Source organism: Centropristis striata, chromosome 20 (assembly GCF_030273125.1).
Source record: "Centropristis striata isolate RG_2023a ecotype Rhode Island chromosome 20, C.striata_1.0, whole genome shotgun sequence".
In the NCBI taxonomy this organism is placed as follows: domain Eukaryota; kingdom Metazoa; phylum Chordata; class Actinopteri; order Perciformes; family Serranidae; genus Centropristis; species Centropristis striata.
Window position 1 is genome coordinate 11601739 of NC_081536.1, and position 20158 is coordinate 11621896.

The 20158-nt window shown below is 38.6% G+C and overlaps 2 protein-coding genes across 4 annotated transcripts; one reads left to right on the forward strand and one right to left on the reverse strand.

Annotated features, from left to right (window-relative positions):
* Positions 1-1826: 1826 nt before the first annotated feature.
* fbxo9 (F-box protein 9) lies at positions 1827-7743 on the reverse strand. Of its 2 annotated transcripts, none has more exons than XM_059323827.1 (13): positions 7556-7743; positions 6131-6202; positions 5415-5546; positions 5259-5316; positions 4894-4993; positions 4166-4296; positions 3970-4084; positions 3624-3742; positions 3370-3460; positions 3187-3282; positions 2973-3066; positions 2352-2506; positions 1827-2267 (listed from the first exon to the last, which is right to left on the reverse strand). In XM_059323827.1, exons 1-13 carry the CDS (start codon positions 7556-7558, stop codon positions 2159-2161), a joined length of 1275 nt encoding a protein of 424 aa, XP_059179810.1. In that variant the 5' UTR covers positions 7559-7743; the 3' UTR covers positions 1827-2158. The 2 variants fall into 2 exon arrangements, with proteins under 2 accessions (XP_059179810.1, XP_059179811.1); XM_059323828.1 differs by having other exon boundaries at positions 7661-7729.
* A 2095-nt stretch (positions 7744-9838) lies between these two features.
* On the forward strand, positions 9839-19845 carry LOC131993833 (serine/threonine-protein kinase ICK-like). 2 transcript variants are annotated; one of them, XM_059359889.1, is made up of 14 exons: positions 9839-10135; positions 11695-11958; positions 12073-12127; positions 13366-13487; positions 13577-13656; positions 14509-14641; positions 14727-14898; positions 15125-15292; positions 15384-15764; positions 16447-16655; positions 16770-16912; positions 17089-17205; positions 18816-18923; positions 19006-19845. In XM_059359889.1, the coding sequence occupies exons 2-14, from the start codon at positions 11858-11860 to the stop codon at positions 19152-19154; spliced, it is 1938 nt and encodes a 645-aa protein (XP_059215872.1). In that variant the 5' UTR covers positions 9839-10135; positions 11695-11857; the 3' UTR covers positions 19155-19845. The 2 variants fall into 2 exon arrangements, with proteins under 2 accessions (XP_059215872.1, XP_059215873.1); XM_059359890.1 differs by having other exon boundaries at positions 11699-11958.
* The last annotated feature ends 313 nt before the right edge of the window (positions 19846-20158 follow it).

The following is a 20158-nucleotide window of genomic DNA, read 5'->3' on the forward strand; positions in this document are numbered from 1 at the left end:
CTTTGCCTAGTTAAAAAGTAAGGGCAGTAGAGTACAGCAGATAAGTTGTTTCATTTTAGGAACAGGACAGAACATCACAGTCTACACTGACTCTCAGTATGCTTTCAATGTGTGTCATAACTTTCATGCTTTATGGAAAAACCGTGGCTTTCTTACTTTTACAGGAAAGCCAATTACTCATAAACCTCTCATCATTGACCTCTTGTCTGCATTACTCCTGCCAGCATCTGTTGCAGTGTGTAAATGCAACGCTCATACAAGGTAAAAGCAACAAGAACCAGATTTCCTAAAGATGTTTTCTTTGAGAGCTACACCTCTCCTGACAGCTACTTTGACTGAGATGCTGCCCCACCTTTACTCTCCTATGAGTCCTTTACACTTAAGTGGTGTCATTCTGACCTCCTCCTCCTCCTCATCAGCGCTGTGTGCACACTTGATGCACTGGTATGCTGTGTGTCGCACACAGCTCGCATTTGACAGGAGGACAGAGCAACTATTTGTGAGCTTTGGTGGCGTGTCTGCTGGCCAGCCACTATGCAAACAATGCCTTACTCACTGATTTTTCAGAGCCCATGGCCTGAGGGAGACAGAGAGGGCTGGGTGCTGGTGTTGGGGTCCTCCCCTGAAACAGCAGTATGGTAAGCATGTGTAAGTATAGTCATTTGTATGTAAATTATGTGTTGGACTAGTTCACATGTCTTCTTATAATAGACTTCAAATATAAAGCAACAAAACTGTTAATCAAGAAAACTGTGCTTGAAATGCATATAAATTACTAGTGTGATTCCAAAGAAGTTGGCCCTAAAATATCATAAAACACAAAATATATTCACTCCAGTAATATAATCAATACTTACACTGTATTGTAGTCCTTGGCTCAGACTGTGCAGTGTTGTTGGTGGAGAGGGCTGCATGTGATGGGACTGCACTGAGCATGCTTGTTAATAAAAATAGATACACATTTTGAAAATTAACTGCACTTCTGTTTTTAGTTTAGGTTGGAAAGGTAACCTCCAGTGCTGTAACTTACCTGCTTTAGCTTTGTGATAGATGAAAATTCACCAAACATGGTAGCATCAAAACAAAGAGGGATCATGGGAAAATCAACCCAAATTTAATCTATAATGAAATAAGATGTAGCTTTGATTGATTGAAGTTTATTTCGGATATAAAATAACAAAACATTTAACATCAGATATAAAATACATATTCGAAAAGGAGTGAGAAGTAAAACTGGAATGGAATTGTACTTTCACCTAGCTTTGTAAAAAAACTTTTACATTTATTTTTAATGGTCTGGTTTGTTGCTTTTTAAGTCAATTCATACTAAAGCATCAACAGATTTTCCATTTTAATTTGAGGATTCCCAACAGACAAAAGCATTTTTATTAGAATATATTTTAAAAACGACTATAATAAAGTCAACAAGCTACAAACCATTTGAGCCTAAACTAATACAACTTTCACATTCATTATTTTTCTCTCTCTGCAAATCCTGTTTGATCTGTCCGTGCTTGGTTCCCAGAAAATGTAATACGTGGATTATACCCGTGTGTCCTCAGCAAGACAAATCATGTACGGTAAAAGTCTAAAATCACATCTGCAATGTCTTTTCACCGAGGTTGTGTAATAGGATTTCTATGATGTATCATTATTGCCATAGCTGAGTATTTACTAGTACTTAAATGCTGAAGAATAGTTCGATAAATCGAGTCAAAAAAACACAACCTGCCTGGACAGACATCACTACCCTGAGGCTGACATTTTTTTTAGTATTTGTCGACACAAGCCATTCAGTTAGGAAAAAATCAAACTATAGGAGCATATTCTGTTCACCACTGTTTATTCGAAGGAGAAAGTGCACCATGAAACAAACACAGTATGAACATTCATTGCTTGGAACAGGTGGGAAAGGTTGCTAATTATTTTAGCTCTCAGCACATTACCATTGTTTCTGAAATCAGAAAATAAGTAGTATTCTATTATGTAAACCTGAAACATAAAGTGTTCGCATGTAGGAAACACGAGGGCTCATATATTAACACCGTAACTGAGCTGCATCACGAATAAATCAAGCTGAGGAGTATGCATTTTATTAACATGGTGGATGAACTTTTGCTGTGGTCTCTGTGGGAACACGTGCAGGTCTTCAGGCAGCTTAAAGAGGCTGCTCGGAGTAAGCTGTGTAACTCTTCACACGTGCAAAGAAGAAGGGTGTGTACATGCTGTCCAGGTCAAACGCTGTGATAACCGTTTCCCCAGTCGGCCTAAAAACAGAATTAATGTCAGTTCTGACACAAATACGGAAAGGTTTCATCTTTTCCACTACTGCTGGTTCTCATGTCTCTTACTTGTAAGTGATGTGGCAGGAGTGATGGATCCACACCAGCTTACTGAAACTCTGACGCCCCCCAGAGGACAGATGCAGTCCAATGTGGAAGTTGTGTTCAGCCTCTGAAGCTGGGTTCCGCCTGCAGAACCGATTCCTTTGAAACTCGGTCGCTTTCTGTTATTGAATAACAGTTTACAAGCTGAGTCATAAACTGGTTAAATGTTTGACTTTGAAAAGTCTTGTAAATTTTGAGTTTACAATGCAGATGAGCCTTCATGTGTTACCCATGAAATCACTAGTTAAGAATTAGTGCAACAATGGCGTTACAAGTAGTAGTAGTAGTGGAAGAAGAATTCAGATCCTTAAAGCTCAGAAGTAAAAGTTCTGCATCCAGTTCTGCTGCATTAATGTGTGTGCTGCATTTTACCGTTTAAGGTTTGCAATTTATAACTTGTTTATATGCTGTTGGGTAGTTTAATCTACAGCAATGTATCTTATATAATAAGATGGCATAGATAAGGTGGCTTCGTTAAAACTTAACACAAGACCCCATCTGGAGTGCTTCAAAGGTTACACAATGGCTGTTTACAACTTTCCTACAGTATATCCCAGCCCATAAATACCCCAAACATATTCTCACCTCCTCCTTTCTCTTGCAGACAACAGCAAAAACTTTGGTTTGATTATCTGTCTCCTGTGACAGACGGAAATGACCGAGCAGAGCAGATTCCATTCTGCAATATAAGACAAAATTCAACAACAGTGTAAAAAAAAGTGCTTCCACTCAACCTGTGATGTTATTTTTGATGTGTCAGCATCCATTCTGGCTGAGTTTGTAGAAAACAGAGATGTACCTGATGTTCTTGTTACGCAAGCGAGGAACAACGGACAGAGGGTCCTCGGGGGTCGTCAGCATGACGACTTGCCCGTCAGGGAAGAAACGGAGGTACCTGTGACAACGATGCCAACACTTAGCTGAAGCTGTGACATCTATACAACTCACAATCAAAAAACAATGATTAAAGTCAAACATCTACCTGTAGTACTCAACGTGATGCCAAGCCCTGTAAAATCCATCCAACGATTCCTCTCCCTGACGAATGTATGATGTCTTGCTGATATAAACACCTGAATGAATAATATGAATGCTAAATTAAACAACCAGTAAACCATCTTCATTGATTGTTCAGTGTAATAATAATAGAAAACAGATTCACCAGCGCACTGGCAGCCTCACTGGTGAGTTTTTGACTATTACAGAGCACTTTAAATTTGTAACTGATAAAATTACCATCAAAACGGACGCGAGGCCTTTCTAGAAACATCTCCCTCCAGGATTTGAAGGGTACAAGCTTGGTGCAGTTCCGTCCCCACACTCTTACACAGGCTGAGTGCCAAATCTCAGGGTCCCTGGAGAGAAATACAAAGTAAGAAAAAGATAGAAGATGAAGATAGAGTGTACCTAAAACAACACACACAAAACTGGCTTTTAATTACTATATCTACTGGACAACAACAATGTGAGATCCAGAATTGCTTGATCCCAAATCAGCAAATTTGAGACGCAAAACATGAGACAAGCAAGCGTCTGACGAACAAGCTGTCACACAATGATCTGCTGTGGCAGAGAGGCTGACCTTGCACAAATGTAAAACCCGCGACAAACCAACGAGAGCTGCTCCAGGGCTCGCATGTCCAGATCACTCGACACAACCCAACGAAAAATGTACATCAGGATTTCCCGCGGCAAGGCTGTGATAAAAAAATAAAAAATAAAATCTCAATAATGTCTTTAAACGCGTTTTCTAGCTCAAAAAGTGTCAGATTTTCTACCTGAAATGTGCAACTGAGTCAGATCCAACTCAGGAGTGCAGATCTTTGGAAAGAGGCTTTCCAGAGTGAGCTGCTGTTCGAAGTAGGCAAGTAGATCCTCGATCTCACCATCAATCTCATTGTCCTCCATGCTGCAGTAAAAACACAAGTTCAGTTTTAGACCTGACAATGTCCCTCTCTCTCATAAAATCCTACACAATACATTCTATAAAACAGACAACTTGGGCTATAGATCTGAGGAAAGCTTGCCTAATAATTCATCTAAAAATGTATCTACAGACCTGAAAGTTATTTTAATGTTGCATTTTACTTGATTTTATACATTCTATGTATTGTATTATATATTTTTATTATTCCTATATATCCATATCATGTTATGTGTTGCAGCAATTCTAGTTTCATCTTATTACTTGTTTAATCCTATTTTTGCAATTGATATCAAGTGGTGATTAAGAAATAATTTCCATAAAGTGCCGTCTACCACATAAACTATAATTAAAAAATGGTGCAACAAGCATTTTTTTGTGTTTTTAAAAAAACAACACAAAAAAATACACACACCTCTACCACAACTCTATGATCATATCAATTGAAGCTAAATTCATATGAATGAAATGATTAAGATAAAATAACATTTTTAGTTTAGAGATTATAATTTCAAAGCACAGACCTTTCACAAGTTAAATTATTTCAGACTTTGTAATATCCAAAAATAAAAACAAGCTTACTAGTTCCCTCCGACCCGGTCGGCATCAGGGGGACGGCTGTAGTTGATTTTAAATTCAATGTCAGGCACAAGCTGCATAGCCATTCGATAGAACTTGATAGCTGCAAGTAAAGACAGATGTCAAATGATACATTAACAAAGAAATAAAAACTATCTCATAGAGGAATTACAAAGCTATATGGATGGCAACTAAATATGCTCAATTACTGTCAGTGGCTCTGACATCTGAAGTGTTGAAATCATTCCCACGTTTCATTTACATCAATGATTGGTGGTTAGAAATGCTTATATATTTTTAAAATATATTTCTGATGTTGCATTTCCACAAGCTTACTGTGTAGTTAATTACGGCATTTGTGTACGTACCCTCATAGACTGCTCCATTCTGCTCTTCCTGAACAGCTCTCAGGAACAGCTCTGTGGCCTGACGGAAGAAAACACACATCAGTCATTCAACAGCAGGATAACTTTTAGTTCAATACAGCTCATAACATGATCTGGAGAAATCATTTCATAACGTACTTTCTCCTCCCGCGCAATATCTTGTGACCTCTTCAGACTTTTAGCTCGCAGCAGTCGGCCACTCAAATCACTTGCCCCAGAGCTCAATTTGAGCTCTGACATCCACTGGGCTCTGAATGCATGGAGCTCCAGCTGAAATTTAATGACAAAGTTATCAAGTGCCAAAAAGATCCTAAACATTGGTCTCAGTCTAACTATAATAGCAAGATTTATCAAATACTTCTGAATAAGTACCATGTGAAACAGCATACATCATCAAACTTTTACATGTTAAGAAAGACTTTTATTTACCTTTTTCCAAAACCAAAATCGAAAAGTGACAAACAAAAAAAAAATTCTGAAAAAAGTATGATTTTTAATTTTAACATAAGAATTATTGGTAGATACGTTTTTGTTTTACTTAAATTATATGGCCAAGCTTTGTGGGTAATTAGTGGTGTCAATCTGAATACATTTTGGCTGCCATGTAGAACAGTGGTATAACTTAAAGCCCAAACATTTACTGAGGAAGGATCACCAAGCTACAAGTGTTGGAAACAGTATGACAAGTGCAGCCTCAGTTTAAATTTTGAGTAAATTAGTATATTAACAGAAACAAAACCAAAAAAAACCCACATCGTCCTTGGAGTCAGATACCAAAACCAATAAATAATCATTAAAATTAAAATAAAACATAACAATCCTCAACTACTGTATGTTCACAGAAGATTTCTCACCTGAAGGTTTGGGTCATCTGAACCTTCATCTTCATCCTCGATAGTACTTGCCATATCTGTATTTTCTTCAGCCTGTACAAAAAGCAGGTGAATTACTTAAATTCATAACAGGAGCCGTTTATCCTCAAAACCTGTTAGTAGTGTGGTTGTGGATTTGTTTAGCCTTTGCAGTTTGTCTTTTTGTCATGTTTTTTTCTGTGTTGGTGAGATCAGTTGTAACAGAAATGTCTTTCTTCGCGGTGATTGAGAGGTTTAAAACTTTTAAATGTCAATAGAAAGGTGTGGTCAGAATAGTTGGCATTTTTAACAAGTCCTACTTGTTTGGCTGTCGTAAAGAACAATTAGCTAAAAATCCTGAAATGGATGGCTGCGAGTTTAACACACTGTTTGCTTTCTAAACCAGTATTTGCTAGTAATGAATCAATCAAATGTATGTTTTGGTAGGATTAGGTTTGCTCTTGACCTATTTTTATGCCTAAGTAAAAGACAGAACCTGCATGCCTGTTTGGTTCTGCACCTACAAAAGACATTTGAATATACTCTTTCATCAACAACCCAATTTAAGGAACTCACAAACATAAATATAGAAATACTGCAAATACACAAGAATTTTCATAGGTTGTTTATATTGAAATCCTCCTCCTGCATACGCTATAAGGCAAACTGTCAGGTCAGTAAATTCAAGTTAAAATAGTTTTATTCAGACTTTAAACTTTTGTTTACACCCATTCTTTAATGGCACAAAATGACTGTCAATCCTATACTTGATATTTTGAATGTGTTAATATTGCAAGATTAGTTTCTATTTCTAATCTTTATAATGCTTGATTTTGTTTTATCATCTGTATTACTTGTTTTGTGGAGCTTTACATTTTACATTTCACTGTACATCCTGAGTTGTGCATGTGACCAACAGAGACCATTAATTCCTTTCATTATTTATTAGTTACTGGCATACTGTTAAAGTGGTATTGCTTGCAGAAAACACGTGACAAGACAAAAAAAGTGTATAGATTATATTCAGCTTGTGAGAAATTGTGCCAACGTGGAAACTCCTTTAATAAACCTGACTGCTGGTGAAGCTAAAGTTGGCTGCCTAACCTGTTAATCTTGTTTACAAAAACAGCACACGACTGCTACACACCTCCACGTAGGTTCATGCTAACGTTACCTAAATGCACCATAAAGAGAATTAATATAAGCGTTACAGACGCATGCAAGTGTGTCGCTGATTTAAAAAAGACCTGTGGCTAAATTTAGGTCACAAACATGTCATAGCACGGTCTCAAGTTAACCTGAAGAGACACGTCGTGCAGAGCAGGGACTGAAGTGCAGAAATTCAGGTGACGTGAGCTAACTAACGTTAGCATGCTAGCTAGCTTGCACGTTTCTCTCTGAATAGCTGCTAAAAGCACGTTGACCCACCATGACAGCTCAGCTAGTAAGTCTCCTTTTTATCTTCACAAGCGGTCAACAGTAGCGTTTACAGTTCACGGTCGGAGAAACGGACAACACAACGGACATATTTACGAGCTCGCAGGAAAGCAGCCATTCCGCTGAGTGGAGGTTCAGTGACACAGGAAGTCAGTAGAGTGGCCAAGTTGGAAAGGGACGAGGAGCAGGTTGTTTCTATATCGTCACCCTGTTAAAATAATCGCCTAACTCGTTTTTCAAGTTTTGCTGGAAACAAAAAAAAACTTCACCAAAAGTGTAACATATAACATTTATTGATCATTTCACTCAAAAGGGATGTAACAAAGGATGGCTATTGGTATAGTAATAACACTGTGTGTAAATTATGTAACTTAAGATAAATAAAAGACTTAGGCAATTTTTTGAACATGCCTTTGTGACTTCAGCAATATATGGTAACACTTTATTTTGAAGGTGTCTACAAAAGAGTCACACAAGCCTGTCAGAAACATGACATGACAAGTATCATGAGCATTAATGTTACTTCAAAGTGTCATTAATGTTCATGACACATCCCATGTCATGTTTATGACATGCTCATGTCACTCTTATGTAGACACCTTAGAGTAAAGTGTTACCAATATTAGTATCAACAATAAAACACTAAAACTAAAACTAAACTGATAACTAAACAATCTCCCTCTCGCTCTTCTTTGCTGGATTCTTATCTGATGCTTATGAATGTGGCAAATTGTCAAAGAAGTGATGATCTTAAAGGGGTAAAATCACATGATCTGATCAACTGAGGATGTAGGTGAATCTACCATAGGTGGCCGGCGTCATGAGATGATTTAGGCCAAAAAAAAAAAAATTTGACAACAAATGACTTATTTTATTTTAACAGTGTGACGACATGGAGGACGAAAAATGACCCATTCGTCAGTTAATAAATGGTGAAATCACACACACACACATATAGATATAAAGACTGTATATAAAAAAGAAGAGTCATTTCACAGTGTGGTATTAGTACTTTTACTGAAATAAAGGATCTGAATACTTCTTCCACCACTGTCCTTTTTACTTTTTTACCTTTTTTTTAAAAATTAATTTATTTTTTTCATAATTTTTTTAAATTTAAATTTTTAAATTTATTTTTTTAATTTATTTATTTCTATTATTTTTTTCTGCGCTTCTGCGCATGCGCGGCCTTGTTGTGCTTCTGCGCATGCGCGGCCCTGTTACGCTACTGCGCATGCGCGGCCTTGTTGTGCTTCTGCGCATGCGCGGCCCTGTTACGCTACTGCGCATGCGCGGCCTTATTGCGCTACTGCGCATGCGTGGCTTTATTGCGCTACTGCGCATGCGCGAGGTCGCACATGCGCAGTAGCGTAACGAGGCACCAACAGGGCCGCGCATGCGCAGAAGCACAACAAGGCCGCGCGTGTGCAGTAGCGCAATAAGGCGCGCATGCGCAGTAGCGTATGAGACTGCGCATGCGCAGTAGCGTAACGAGGCCGCACATGCGCAGTAGCACAATAAGGCCGCGCATGCGCAGAAGCGCAGAAAAATAATAAAAATAAATATATTTTTTTAAAAATAAAAAAATAAAAATAAAATAAAAATAATTTAATTAAAAAAATAAATAAAATAACATAAAATAAAAGTTAAAAAAAAAAAAATCCATATCCATATCCATAACCACATTGCGCAGCGGGGCCGTGCATGCGCATTGCGAAAAAAATAAAAATTATAAATAAAAAAGTAAAGAAGTAAAAAGGACAGTGGTGGAAGAAGTATTCAGATCCTTTACTTCAGTAAAAGTACTAATACCACACTGTAAAATGACTCCACTCGTAGAACGCAGAGGTCATGTCGCCATTATGGTTTTGCGTTTGTGTTCAAATGATAGTCAAATTCATGTGACTTTAATCTGCTTCTTCTCAGCAAGGAGATTTGAGCAGAGAAGAAGATTGCGATACAAGAGCATACAGGGTTGGACACTTCCGGTTTCGCTTTGTGCTGAGAACGCTTTCGTTTCTTGGATTTTTAGAATATCGTTCTTTTTCATAATTTCAGAGTCATGAACGAGAATTATTATGAAACCCTCTCACGGCTATGCCTTTCAATTGTCTGAGTTTAGGGTTTAATGTTTTGCATATATTTTCACATCACCAGGGTATGTTTCTGTCTGCATACATGCGAGACTAAAAGGAGGGAAAGAATAAAAAACATGGAACATCTTAAAATAGTTATCTATTTATATGCCGCAGAGATTAAAGGTGTGCAGCAGGATGTGCAGAGTGAGGCTGCAGTGATTTAATCCATCTCGTTTTGCATTTCTGCCGACGTAGGAGAGCTGTGATTTGCTGTAATGAGACTGCAAACTGTTTTTACAGCAACGCGAGATTATGATGAGCTCTGTGACGAAAGAAAGGGCCCAGAAATGTTATTAATGTTGTGTGTTGGGCACACTGGATGCGGATTTCTGTCTTCTAACGGTGTCAGTCAGCTGATGATTCCCTCAGCCATTTGTTGAACAGCCATTACTAATGCTCGGCTATGTGTTGTTGTCGGTCTGACGTGAGGAGGGTGAGTGTTGTCTGCTGCTTCTCGTTTTTATTTCAAGTTAGGAGATAATTCAGTCCAAACAGGCCAGTTTCCCCCTCTGTAGCGCTATAATGTCGTTGTCAGCACCAGCAGCACCACAAAACAATTAGATGGATAATAGATAAATAAGATAGCGTTAATTGTATCACGTTTGCTACCATTAACTGCACAAAACAGTCGTTAAAATGTATCCAATATGCACAAACCGAGCAATAAAATGAACATTATTTTTCCAAATAACTGGACTTGACTTAAGTGGGAATTAGATCTGAATGTTTTTCGTGCTAAATTGCTGTTACGTTTGCTTTTACTTCGCTCAGTAAACGCTGATAAACATTAGCCTATAAACGTTAGCTAACTGTTAGCCAGTATTAAGAAGAAATACCATGAAAATGGCAGTGTTATGCTAGCAACTGTAGCTGTATGCTTCTTTCTCCAATTTAATCTTGTAATCTAATACAAGTCAAAAAACATCGGGAATGTTTGTAGCTTTTTTAGCTAACATTAGCATTTATTAACGACATTTAAGTGGAGATGTGATTACTAAAGGTCATATAACCAGCTATCCCTGTGTAGATTTCATGGGCTGTTACACTCAGTTCAGGCTTTACACAATTTCACTTATCAGGTAACTGTTAAAGTTATTTCAGGCATGCATTATTTGCGTCTGACAATTCTTTCCCCCTCAGAAATGTTTAATTCCATTGTTAAAAATGCTAAACTTGCACCCATCACCCACAAAGATCCAGAATTTATGAATATGCAAATATTACTTCAAGTTTACCTTTTAGATGTCTCTTACTGAAAAGTCCATCTCAATAGGAATAGAATTAGTATAATATTATATAACGATAAAATAATCAGCCTAGAGATTTCAAGTTTCCAAATCCCTGCAATGTGTGACCTAGGGGCTGTCCTCGACTTAAGAAATTCCTGGTGGACTAACACTCATACAATTTTGTCAACTAGGCTTAATCCATTATTTGATTTAATCGACAGATCTGTGAAGTTTTTCCACAAAGAATCATGCAAAAGTCTTGTGTTTACCAGATATGTGCTTATGTTTCTCAGAAATAAGTCATTCAGCATGGTAGAAACATTTAAAAAAAGATTAATCCGAAATTTTAGTTGACTAAAATGAATATGCCTACATCCTACTGCAACCATACCATAAAATGCCACTAAATCCTACACACCTATCCTCAAATGTTTCAGGAAGAAAGAACTGTGACACTGAAAACCAGGAAAACTCTTAATGAATCATCAGGCGTGTGTGTGTCTTGTGTTAACACAAGAGTGTTAATTACATATTATTTACAGTAGTAGCCTAGCTTAGATTGAAATGTAGTGAGACGGTCCAGTTAACACTTGATTTGCACCATTTGGAAACTGTTAATAGATTTATTGCATGATAGTGATATATCAGCATATTGTAGCCGATACATACCAAGAAATTTCGGTACAAGATGGCCAATGAACATGTTATTCATCCAGCTACTTAACTAACACCAGTTTTTGTCGTCTATCCTTCACATCCTCAGCTAGAAGGAGGCAAGTCCATGACGCCATGAGTCTTCAAGCTCTGCCCGTGGTTTTCTGCTGTTGTCACAGGAAAATCTGGTTGCATTCAGCAGCAGGAGGCACATATCTCTATTTTCCACCCGATTATTAACTTCCCCTGGATGCTATGGAAGCACGAGCACAATGAATAGATACACTACCATCAGACAGCTCGGGGATGGCACCTACGGCTCAGTCATCCTCGGCCGCAGTCTGGAGTCCGGAGAGCTAGTTGCCATAAAGAAGTAAGTCTCTGGAAAATTGTGTGTGTTTTAAAATCTACAACAGATTTATTTTTTACTGGGGTGCCATTTAATGTCTTTTCAAACAAATATTTTAATAGGAAAACTATTTTTCAGAATGAAAAGGAAATTCTATTCCTGGGAAGAATGCATGAACCTTCGTGAAGTCAAGGTAAGTTTGTCTTTTCTACATTTTGAACAAAATGTCGCACATTTAAGTAATGGAAAAATCAACCCAAAATCAACTGTACATTACATTCAGAAAATTAATTAATTCAACAGTAAACAACTATTTACTATGTAAACCCACTCCACACTGCTCTCATACAGCGGTTCTGACCCACAGCATTGTTGCAGAAGCGTAACATTATATAGCTTCTCCAAATTTGGGTGTGCAATATCACTGCTGTATGCTGAATTACTAACTAATCTGAAAAACAATGTTGTTTAGGAGTGGTACAGTAAAACAGTGGCTAAATTCTGAATTTAGTTGCAAGATTTTTTTTTTCTTCCCCAAGATGTGAGCTGCATTCCTCCGAGACTCTTCATAAATATGTACATCAGTCAATAAGCATCACAATGGAATAGCCAGCATTAAATAACATTTATAGTGTTTGAATGCAGTGACAGAGAAGCAGTTTATTGGTGACTGTGTTTCTGATTGGGTTGATTTTTCACTTTTTGTGTAGAAAAGAGATGTAACTTAATGATAACTTGATGATTTGAGGGTAATGCAGTAATAATAATATGGTTAATATACTGTACATTTTAGTCCAGTTGTCAAATACTCAAAACGTTCTGTTGTTTTCTTTAACACCATTCAGTATGTTACTGTCTAAATTTCCTCACAGCTCAAAGTCACACACCAGCTCTAAGAGTTGAAGGTGATTCTTGTGTGCTGTTGGTTTTGAGCTCTGGTTCCCATCCCCGGCCTACACACCCCTTTCCTAGAGCTTGACCTTAACGCAGCAAAACATGTGTAGAACACGCTGGTCCTTAGAGTCCTGCTAATTGGATCATAATTACAGCATGTCACACCATTTAATCTCAAAATCCCATTACAGCTTTCCCCCCTTTACTAAAATTTAGCATGGTTAAACCTATATCATCCCAGTGCATGGGAAAAGTGTTTTTATCTTCATCCCGCTTTGTATTTTCCCTTTTTTAAAATAGTAAGTATAAACCCCACCTTTGCAGCATTTCCCCTCCAAACTCCATTGTGTTCTAGAAGCCATGTTTTAACAAGAAAGGTTTGTTTCATAGTTGTAGGGCGTGCTTTTGAATGTGCTGCAGTGACCTGTGTGTATTGTCCAGCATGGTTAGATTGAGTTTTTTTTTTAAATTTCTACTAGAATTTTTGTTTATGCATGCTACATATTCTTATATTATCTATTTCTTTGATTCTTTCAGTCCTTAAAGAAACTCAACCATGCTAATGTGATCAAACTTAAGGAGGTTATTCGAGAGAATGATCACTTGTACTTTATATTTGAGTACATGAAGGAAAATCTATATCAGCTAATGAAGGACAGGTGAGTATAATTGATACTTGTTGCAATATTAATGCTACATTTAAAACCATATTTTATAAACGCTAACATTTGTTTGTTTCTTGTTGCAGGACTCGATTGTTTCCTGAATCTGCTGTAAGAAATATTATGTTTCAGATACTACAGGGGCTCGCTTTCATTCATAAACATGGTACGTCTGTTTATGACTCCAGAGATCTAAATTAACCCGCTGAACCCCCAAGAAGCTTCAGGGCGTCACATTCTGCTCACTGTGGCCTTGTTTTTGAAATATCACTAATTTAAGCTTAGATTTGATCTATATTTTATGACTGAAACATTTGTCAAATATGATTTGTCAGATATGTAAAAAAAAAAATCTGATGATAATTTCAGTTTTCACAGTTTCTGGCTATGATAGTTATGATTACTATAATAATAGTAGGCATTTGCAGAAGCAATTTTTTTATTTTGGTCTGTTTTAAATTGTAAGAACTTAAATGTTCTGGTAAATATTAGTTACATTTAGTTTAGGTAATCAGAAAATTATTATTTGTATAATTTATAAATTCAAAGAACAAAGCATTTATTTTGTTAAAGTAATTGATTTATTGATTGTATATAATGGGCAAATATTTTGGTTATGGGTGGAGTTTTGTAATTATATAGAGCAGGATGCACAGGTTGTGAGAGGGGAGTTTTTTTTAATCTGTCAGAAGTGATAAGGAGCGTCACAGTGAGTGTTTAGTTTACATGGATATTGTCTATTTCTTTGATCACTGAAATAAATTAAGAGCAAATAAACGGATCTGTGTTTAAAGCTTTGATTCATTTCAGAATGTGTCACAAAATAATACCAGATCAGCTCCTACCACTTAAGTGACAGTTTAAACACTTTCTTGGAAATTGCCACTACGGCATAAAAAAAAAAACCTGTGCCTTTCAAACACACTGGCTGGTTGTGGGGTTCAGAAGGTCAAATGAGGCAGATTTTACATATTGTATCATTTGAGTCAAGATGATCATGCAATGTGTGTTTTGTTAGGGTTTTTTCACAGGGACATGAAACCTGAAAATCTTCTGTGCATGGGCCCAGAGCTGGTGAAAATAGCCGACTTCGGGCTCGCCCGTGAAATCAGATCTCGACCGCCATACACGGACTATGTCTCGACCCGATGGTGAGTTTCTCTTAGAGTAAACATGATGCACTTTGTTTAATAGTTCAGTGGACTCAAGTCCAAGCACCGTCTCTGTTTGGACCAGGTACCGAGCCCCAGAGGTGCTCCTCAGATCCACATCCTACAGTTCACCCATAGACCAGTGGGCAATTGGCTGCATCATGGCAGAGCTCTATACCCTCAGGCCTCTTTTCCCAGGCTCCAGTGAAGTGGACACCATCTTCAAAGTTTGCCAAGTCTTGGGTACGCCAAAAAAGGTGAGTTCTTTTATGTGTACAGCAGAATCAAAATGAGTGAACTGTGTTTGTCATTCGTGGTCACACCCTGTCCATACAGGACAGCACTGTAGGTATTTTTCCTGTTACAGGTCGTCCCTCAATATTTTTTTCCACTTACTGCTGTACTATTTATAGTGCTGTTTAAAGTAAAGAAAACAGATTCTCTTGTTCAATATGATTCAAACTCTGTGTGTTCTGCCTCTAGAATGATTGGCCGGAGGGATTCCATCTGGCTAGTGCTATGAATTTCCGTTGGCCTCAGTGTGTACCCAGTAATCTGAAGACACTGATCCCAAATGCCAGTCCTGAAGCAATCCATCTGATGACCGACCTGCTCCAGTGGGATCCCAAGAAGAGACCAGCCTCTGCCCAGGTAGCGTCTGACTTCACTCCCTGACCTCCTCCTACTGAACATACAGGATGACAGCTGATGTTGTTTTGTTTAAATCTGGATGTGTTTACAGGCCCTCAGGTACTCTTACTTCCATGTGGGCCAGGCTCTGGGCACTCCTCAGCAGATCCTGGAGCAGGGCAGACCTCAGCCAGGCCTTGTGCCGCTGCAGGCTCCTTTACAGTCACAACAGACGCTGCAGCAACAGCCCCTCCTGTTGAAGCCTGTGCCCCCCTCCCAGCCTCCACCTCCCAACCAACACTGCTCCCCCTCCAGGCCTCTCCAGCAGATCCAGCCCTCTGCTGTATCTGCAGCCGCCCAGGCGGCAGTGTACCAACGGCACACAGAGCTGGTGCGAGAGCAGCAGCCGAAGCACATCCTGAAGCAGGAACAGAGCGGAGGAACGCCACAGCCCCATCTACCTTACATTGTTGACAAGACTCTCCAGAGCAAGGTGAGGCTGGAGATATCAGACTAATTTGCCTAATCTCCACTGCTCTTAAGACTGCGGTGGAAACCCGGAAACAATGGTCTAAAGCAGGGGTAGGCAACCTGCGGCTCCGGAGCCACATGTGGTTCTTTAGGCTATCTGCAGTGGCTCCCTGTGGCTGTGACAAAACAAAATCATACGACATGAACAGTTATTTCTGTTTTCCCTATAAATGCTATTAAAATGTCTACAGCAACTTAACATCTACATTTTGCCAACTTCATGTCTAGTTTTGAGTTTCTCTAGCTAGACTAGCTTTTGATTCCAAATCTCCTGAGATATTTCTTGGGTGTCCAGCCTCTCATTTGCACTTGGCTCCTTGCTGCATTTTGACAAAATCATATTAAAATGCCCATTATTACTTATTAGGAATGTTGGTAGACTAATTTAGGCTCAGTAGGCTGTTACTTCTTCATTGTGAGGCTCAAAATAATGTTTGCGGCTCCGTTCCGACATTATTACTATTTTTTTGTCCAACAATAGCTCTTTTGTTAGTAAAGGTTGCTGACGCCTGGTCTAAAGGAACCTTTAGGTCCTTGAAAAGTTGTTCATGGGACTAAGTCCTGAGAACTTATTGGAAAACTTGTTTCTTTAACTTGGGTATGTGGAAAATATTTCTGTAATACGATTGATGTTTTTTTTTCAGCAAACAAGACAGGAGTCCGAAAAAGCAAACCTAATGAGCTACCAGTTGAAACCTAAAGGCGGGCGGCGGCGTTGGGGCCACGGCACAGGACACCTTAAGAGTGACGACTGGGACGACTACGAAGAAACCGACCTGACATCCATTAGTATTCTTGGAAAGAGTAACTTCACCGCAGACAAGTCGAGGCAGGCGGAGGACGCAATGAGCAGGTGAGGCTAAAATCTCCACCGCAATGATGTATTAGCAAAACATGCAAAAAGACTACTACTGCAAACAGGTAACTCACAATACCTTTGTGTCATTGAATGCCCTCTGTCTTTTAGATACGGAAATGTTCTGGATTTCAGTCGACCCAGTGGAAAGGAAGATGCACCTTTAAACCTGAACAAGAGTGCAGCCTATCAGGAGCCGTCGAGAACCGCTTCTGCCAAACAGCATTACTTGAGACAGTCAAGATATTTACCTGGTAATATACAATGGAAGACTTCTAAAATAGATGTTTGTCGGACTGAAGTAGTCTTTAATTAAATGGTGTACCTTACCTGTTTCAGTTTGATTCAAATTAACTTGTGTTTGTGCTTTTTTAAGTACAAGGACAAGATTTTGTGCAAATATCTGATAATCTCTCTATGTCCCCTTCAGGTATTAGCACAAAGAAGAACGTGGCCATAAATGCCAGTAAAGACTTCAGTGGAAGTCATCTTTGGGGCAACAGCAGTATCCCATTCGGAGGGACTCTGCCGAGTAGAGGCGCTCACGGTAATCTCTCAGGACAGATTACACTTTCTAACCTCACTGCAAAACTTCACAAGATAAACAACACCACCCATTAATTAATGACTCATTGTATTATACCAGAAGCATTGTAATAAATAACAAAATCTCACACAAAAGGTACATTAAACCATGACAAGGATATGTTACATTTAAAGGAACACTCCACCGTTTTTTCATATTAAAACATGTTATTCGGGTAAGTAAGACGAGTTGATACAGACCTCTTGCGTCTCAATGCGTGCACTCAATCGCCCTGGCACGCGGAGCTACTTGGCTAGCACTTAGCTTAGCCCAGTTCATTCATTAGGATCCACACAGATGGACAGTTAGAAGCAACCAAACGTTTTCCCTATTTAAATACAGCTACACGAGTAGTTAAACGACCAAGTATGGCGACACAAAATAAAACGTGGCGCTTTTCGAAGCGGATAAAAAGGATAACTATAGTGTATGGCGGAATAGCACTTGGGAGCACTTCGACTCGGCGCAGTAATATCATCACTTCCGCTCCCTCTCACTTCCGTCAGGAGTGATGAGGTATGATTAGATATAAAAAGTGTTCCTTAAAAAAATTAATTTTGAGGGGTAGTTAAATTAGGGATTAAAGGGCAATATAAAAGAAAAAAAGAGAGAAGCCTGGAGATACTTATCTTAACAGTCGGCATGGAGGTCCTCCAGGGATCCCCACAGCTCCAAAAAAGTGTGAAAAGGCTGAGCCATTTCTTGGATTACTACTGCTCTGTTTTCTTTTCCATGTATCACTGTCCCTTTATTTGAGAGCGAATACATCCAGGAACTGAACTAAATGTTGCATGATCCCCTGGTCACTCTCACTCCTCTTCAGTTCTTCTCCATGCTTCTTTTGTTAGATAATTACCCCTCCCCAAGCTTACAGGTGTGCTTAATTTCTACCTTTCCTATCATGCTGGTAAAGGCTCTTCTGTAGTTGTTGTTTTTTGTTTTTTTTCCCTGTTTTGCTACAGGTTCATACTAGTATTCTGGGGTTCTACCTGAACATGTTTACATGGTTTAATGTTCAAAAAACACCTCATACATCTCATACTGCCCATAGTCCCCTGCCTCTGAGCTTTTGGTGTCTCTGTTCCGTCCGTTATTACAGCCGGGGGAACGACTGTAATGAAGGATAGATGTGCCTTGTACTGTGAGAAATCTTCAATAAAACCCTCTCAACCAATAATTACACAATCAAACATGTTCAAGCAGATATGAATTTGAGGAGAGATTATCAACATCAGCAAAAAAATTACTGGCATTAGCATGTCGCTACATGTAGCAGTGTATGCAATGTTAACACTGCAGCAGCATGCCTGGAGAAGATTACCATATATAGAAATCCATCATGAGTTTATGTTTGAGCCGAGAGTAGAAAGAACCGTTGGGGAAAAAAGTGTTCAGGCGTGACTTTTGCCGCATTGTTTGAAACTTTGGCCATGTTTAATATGAGCGACCAACATTCTATATATAGAAAGAAAAGCTTAATAGATCCCCTTTAATGTTACTGTCATCTTTGCAAATTGTTTTTATCACTAGATTCTAATAAATACATGTGTTTTGTTTGTTTTGAATATCAGGTACAAATACAATCCCAGGTGGATACATGCCGTCGTTTTACAAGAAAGACATCAGTTCTGCCGGTCACAGAGGACACCAGGGTCCTTCAGTGGAATCAACAGCATCAAGTGAGCTTTCTATCATACTCAGCTGTCTATATGTTCACTGAAAACTTTTCTAACGCCTCTAAATAACCTGATGCTGATTTAGATTATGCAACGTGGCAGTCTGGCCGCAGTCCGATGAACAGCTCCAGCATGTCGCTGATCAACAAGAGCACCCCTGGCCTGCTGCCTCGCCCACCGGTCCAGACCATCCACGGGCGAACAGACTGGTCTGCCAAATATGGACACCGCTAGTGCCCTGCCTGGAGCTCTGACCTGTGCTCCTAAGAACTCTTTCACCTCCAAAGAGTAGGCCTAGTTGTTTTATAATCAGAAATCTGTACATACATCTTACACAGCAATAATTTTGTTTTTCATTATGTGTACTATGAATGTCGTGAGTTGTAAAATATATAAAAGTGTATGTGTATATTTAAATACAATCGGCAAAATGTTGAGCCCAGATTTGCTCCTCAGTGTTTTATTTTGTATTTCTGTAACATAACCACTGTCCTACAAAGGTTACAACCTCAGTTTTGTATCAGATTTATCACTGAATGTTCACCAACAAGTATACATAATATGCATATTATAATTTTATGAAAACTTCACTGTGACTTTATTTCGGCTGCAACTTATTACTTTGCCTCTGTACAGTTGAGTGATTTTTTTTATTTTTATTTTTTACATTCTTGCTGGTTTTGTTTTATGATGGTAGCCTCGTCAATCAGGTAATGATAATTTGTGCATTTTAGGTTTTGAATTAAATTTTACTAAAGGCTGTGCATTCATTTCAATAAAAAGAATACAATGCAAGGGGTTGCCACACTGCGCAAATCGTTTCTTAAGTAAAATGATCCAAGTTAACATGTTATACCGCCTTGGCCAAAGTGAGTGTGATTATTGAATTGACAGTTATTGAGTACAATTAAACTTTTGACTGGGTGCTGATGTGTTCAACTTGTTTAATTTGTCATGAAACTCATGAAATTGATTGGCTTACTGCAGGCCTTTAATTTTTTTTTTTTTTTTTTTGTAATGTGTCAACTACAAAAACAGGCTTTTGAGGCCCTGAAAGGATCTCCCTGCACTTGTCCTGTAGGACTGCAGGTATAAGTATTTTTAAGGCTACATTGCACTTAATAGACACCTAATGGAGGTACTCTCAAATTAATGGCTTAGATTATGTTTGTAACCACACTAACAGTTTGATTGTTAACTTTTAATATGCTACATGGCACCACCTACAGGAGGGGTTC

What these genes read in the sequence shown, in the direction of transcription:
- fbxo9 (XM_059323827.1), bottom strand. An exon ending in GAATGGAGCAGTCTATGAGG is followed by an intron (nt 4,994 to 5,258) that starts GTACGTACACAA and finishes CTTTACTTGCAG; the next exon opens with CTATCAAGTTCTATCGAATG. An exon ending in TCTGCAAGAGAAAGGAGGAG is followed by an intron (nt 2,507 to 2,972) that starts GTGAGAATATGT and finishes ATTCAATAACAG; the next exon opens with AAAGCGACCGAGTTTCAAAG.
- LOC131993833 (XM_059359889.1), top strand. Translation starts at nt 11,858, where the DNA reads ATGAATAGATACACTACCATCAGACAGCTCGGGGATGGCACCTACGGC. An exon ending in TATCAGCTAATGAAGGACAG is followed by an intron (nt 13,488 to 13,576) that starts GTGAGTATAATT and finishes TTCTTGTTGCAG; the next exon opens with GACTCGATTGTTTCCTGAAT. An exon ending in GACTATGTCTCGACCCGATG is followed by an intron (nt 14,642 to 14,726) that starts GTGAGTTTCTCT and finishes TGTTTGGACCAG; the next exon opens with GTACCGAGCCCCAGAGGTGC.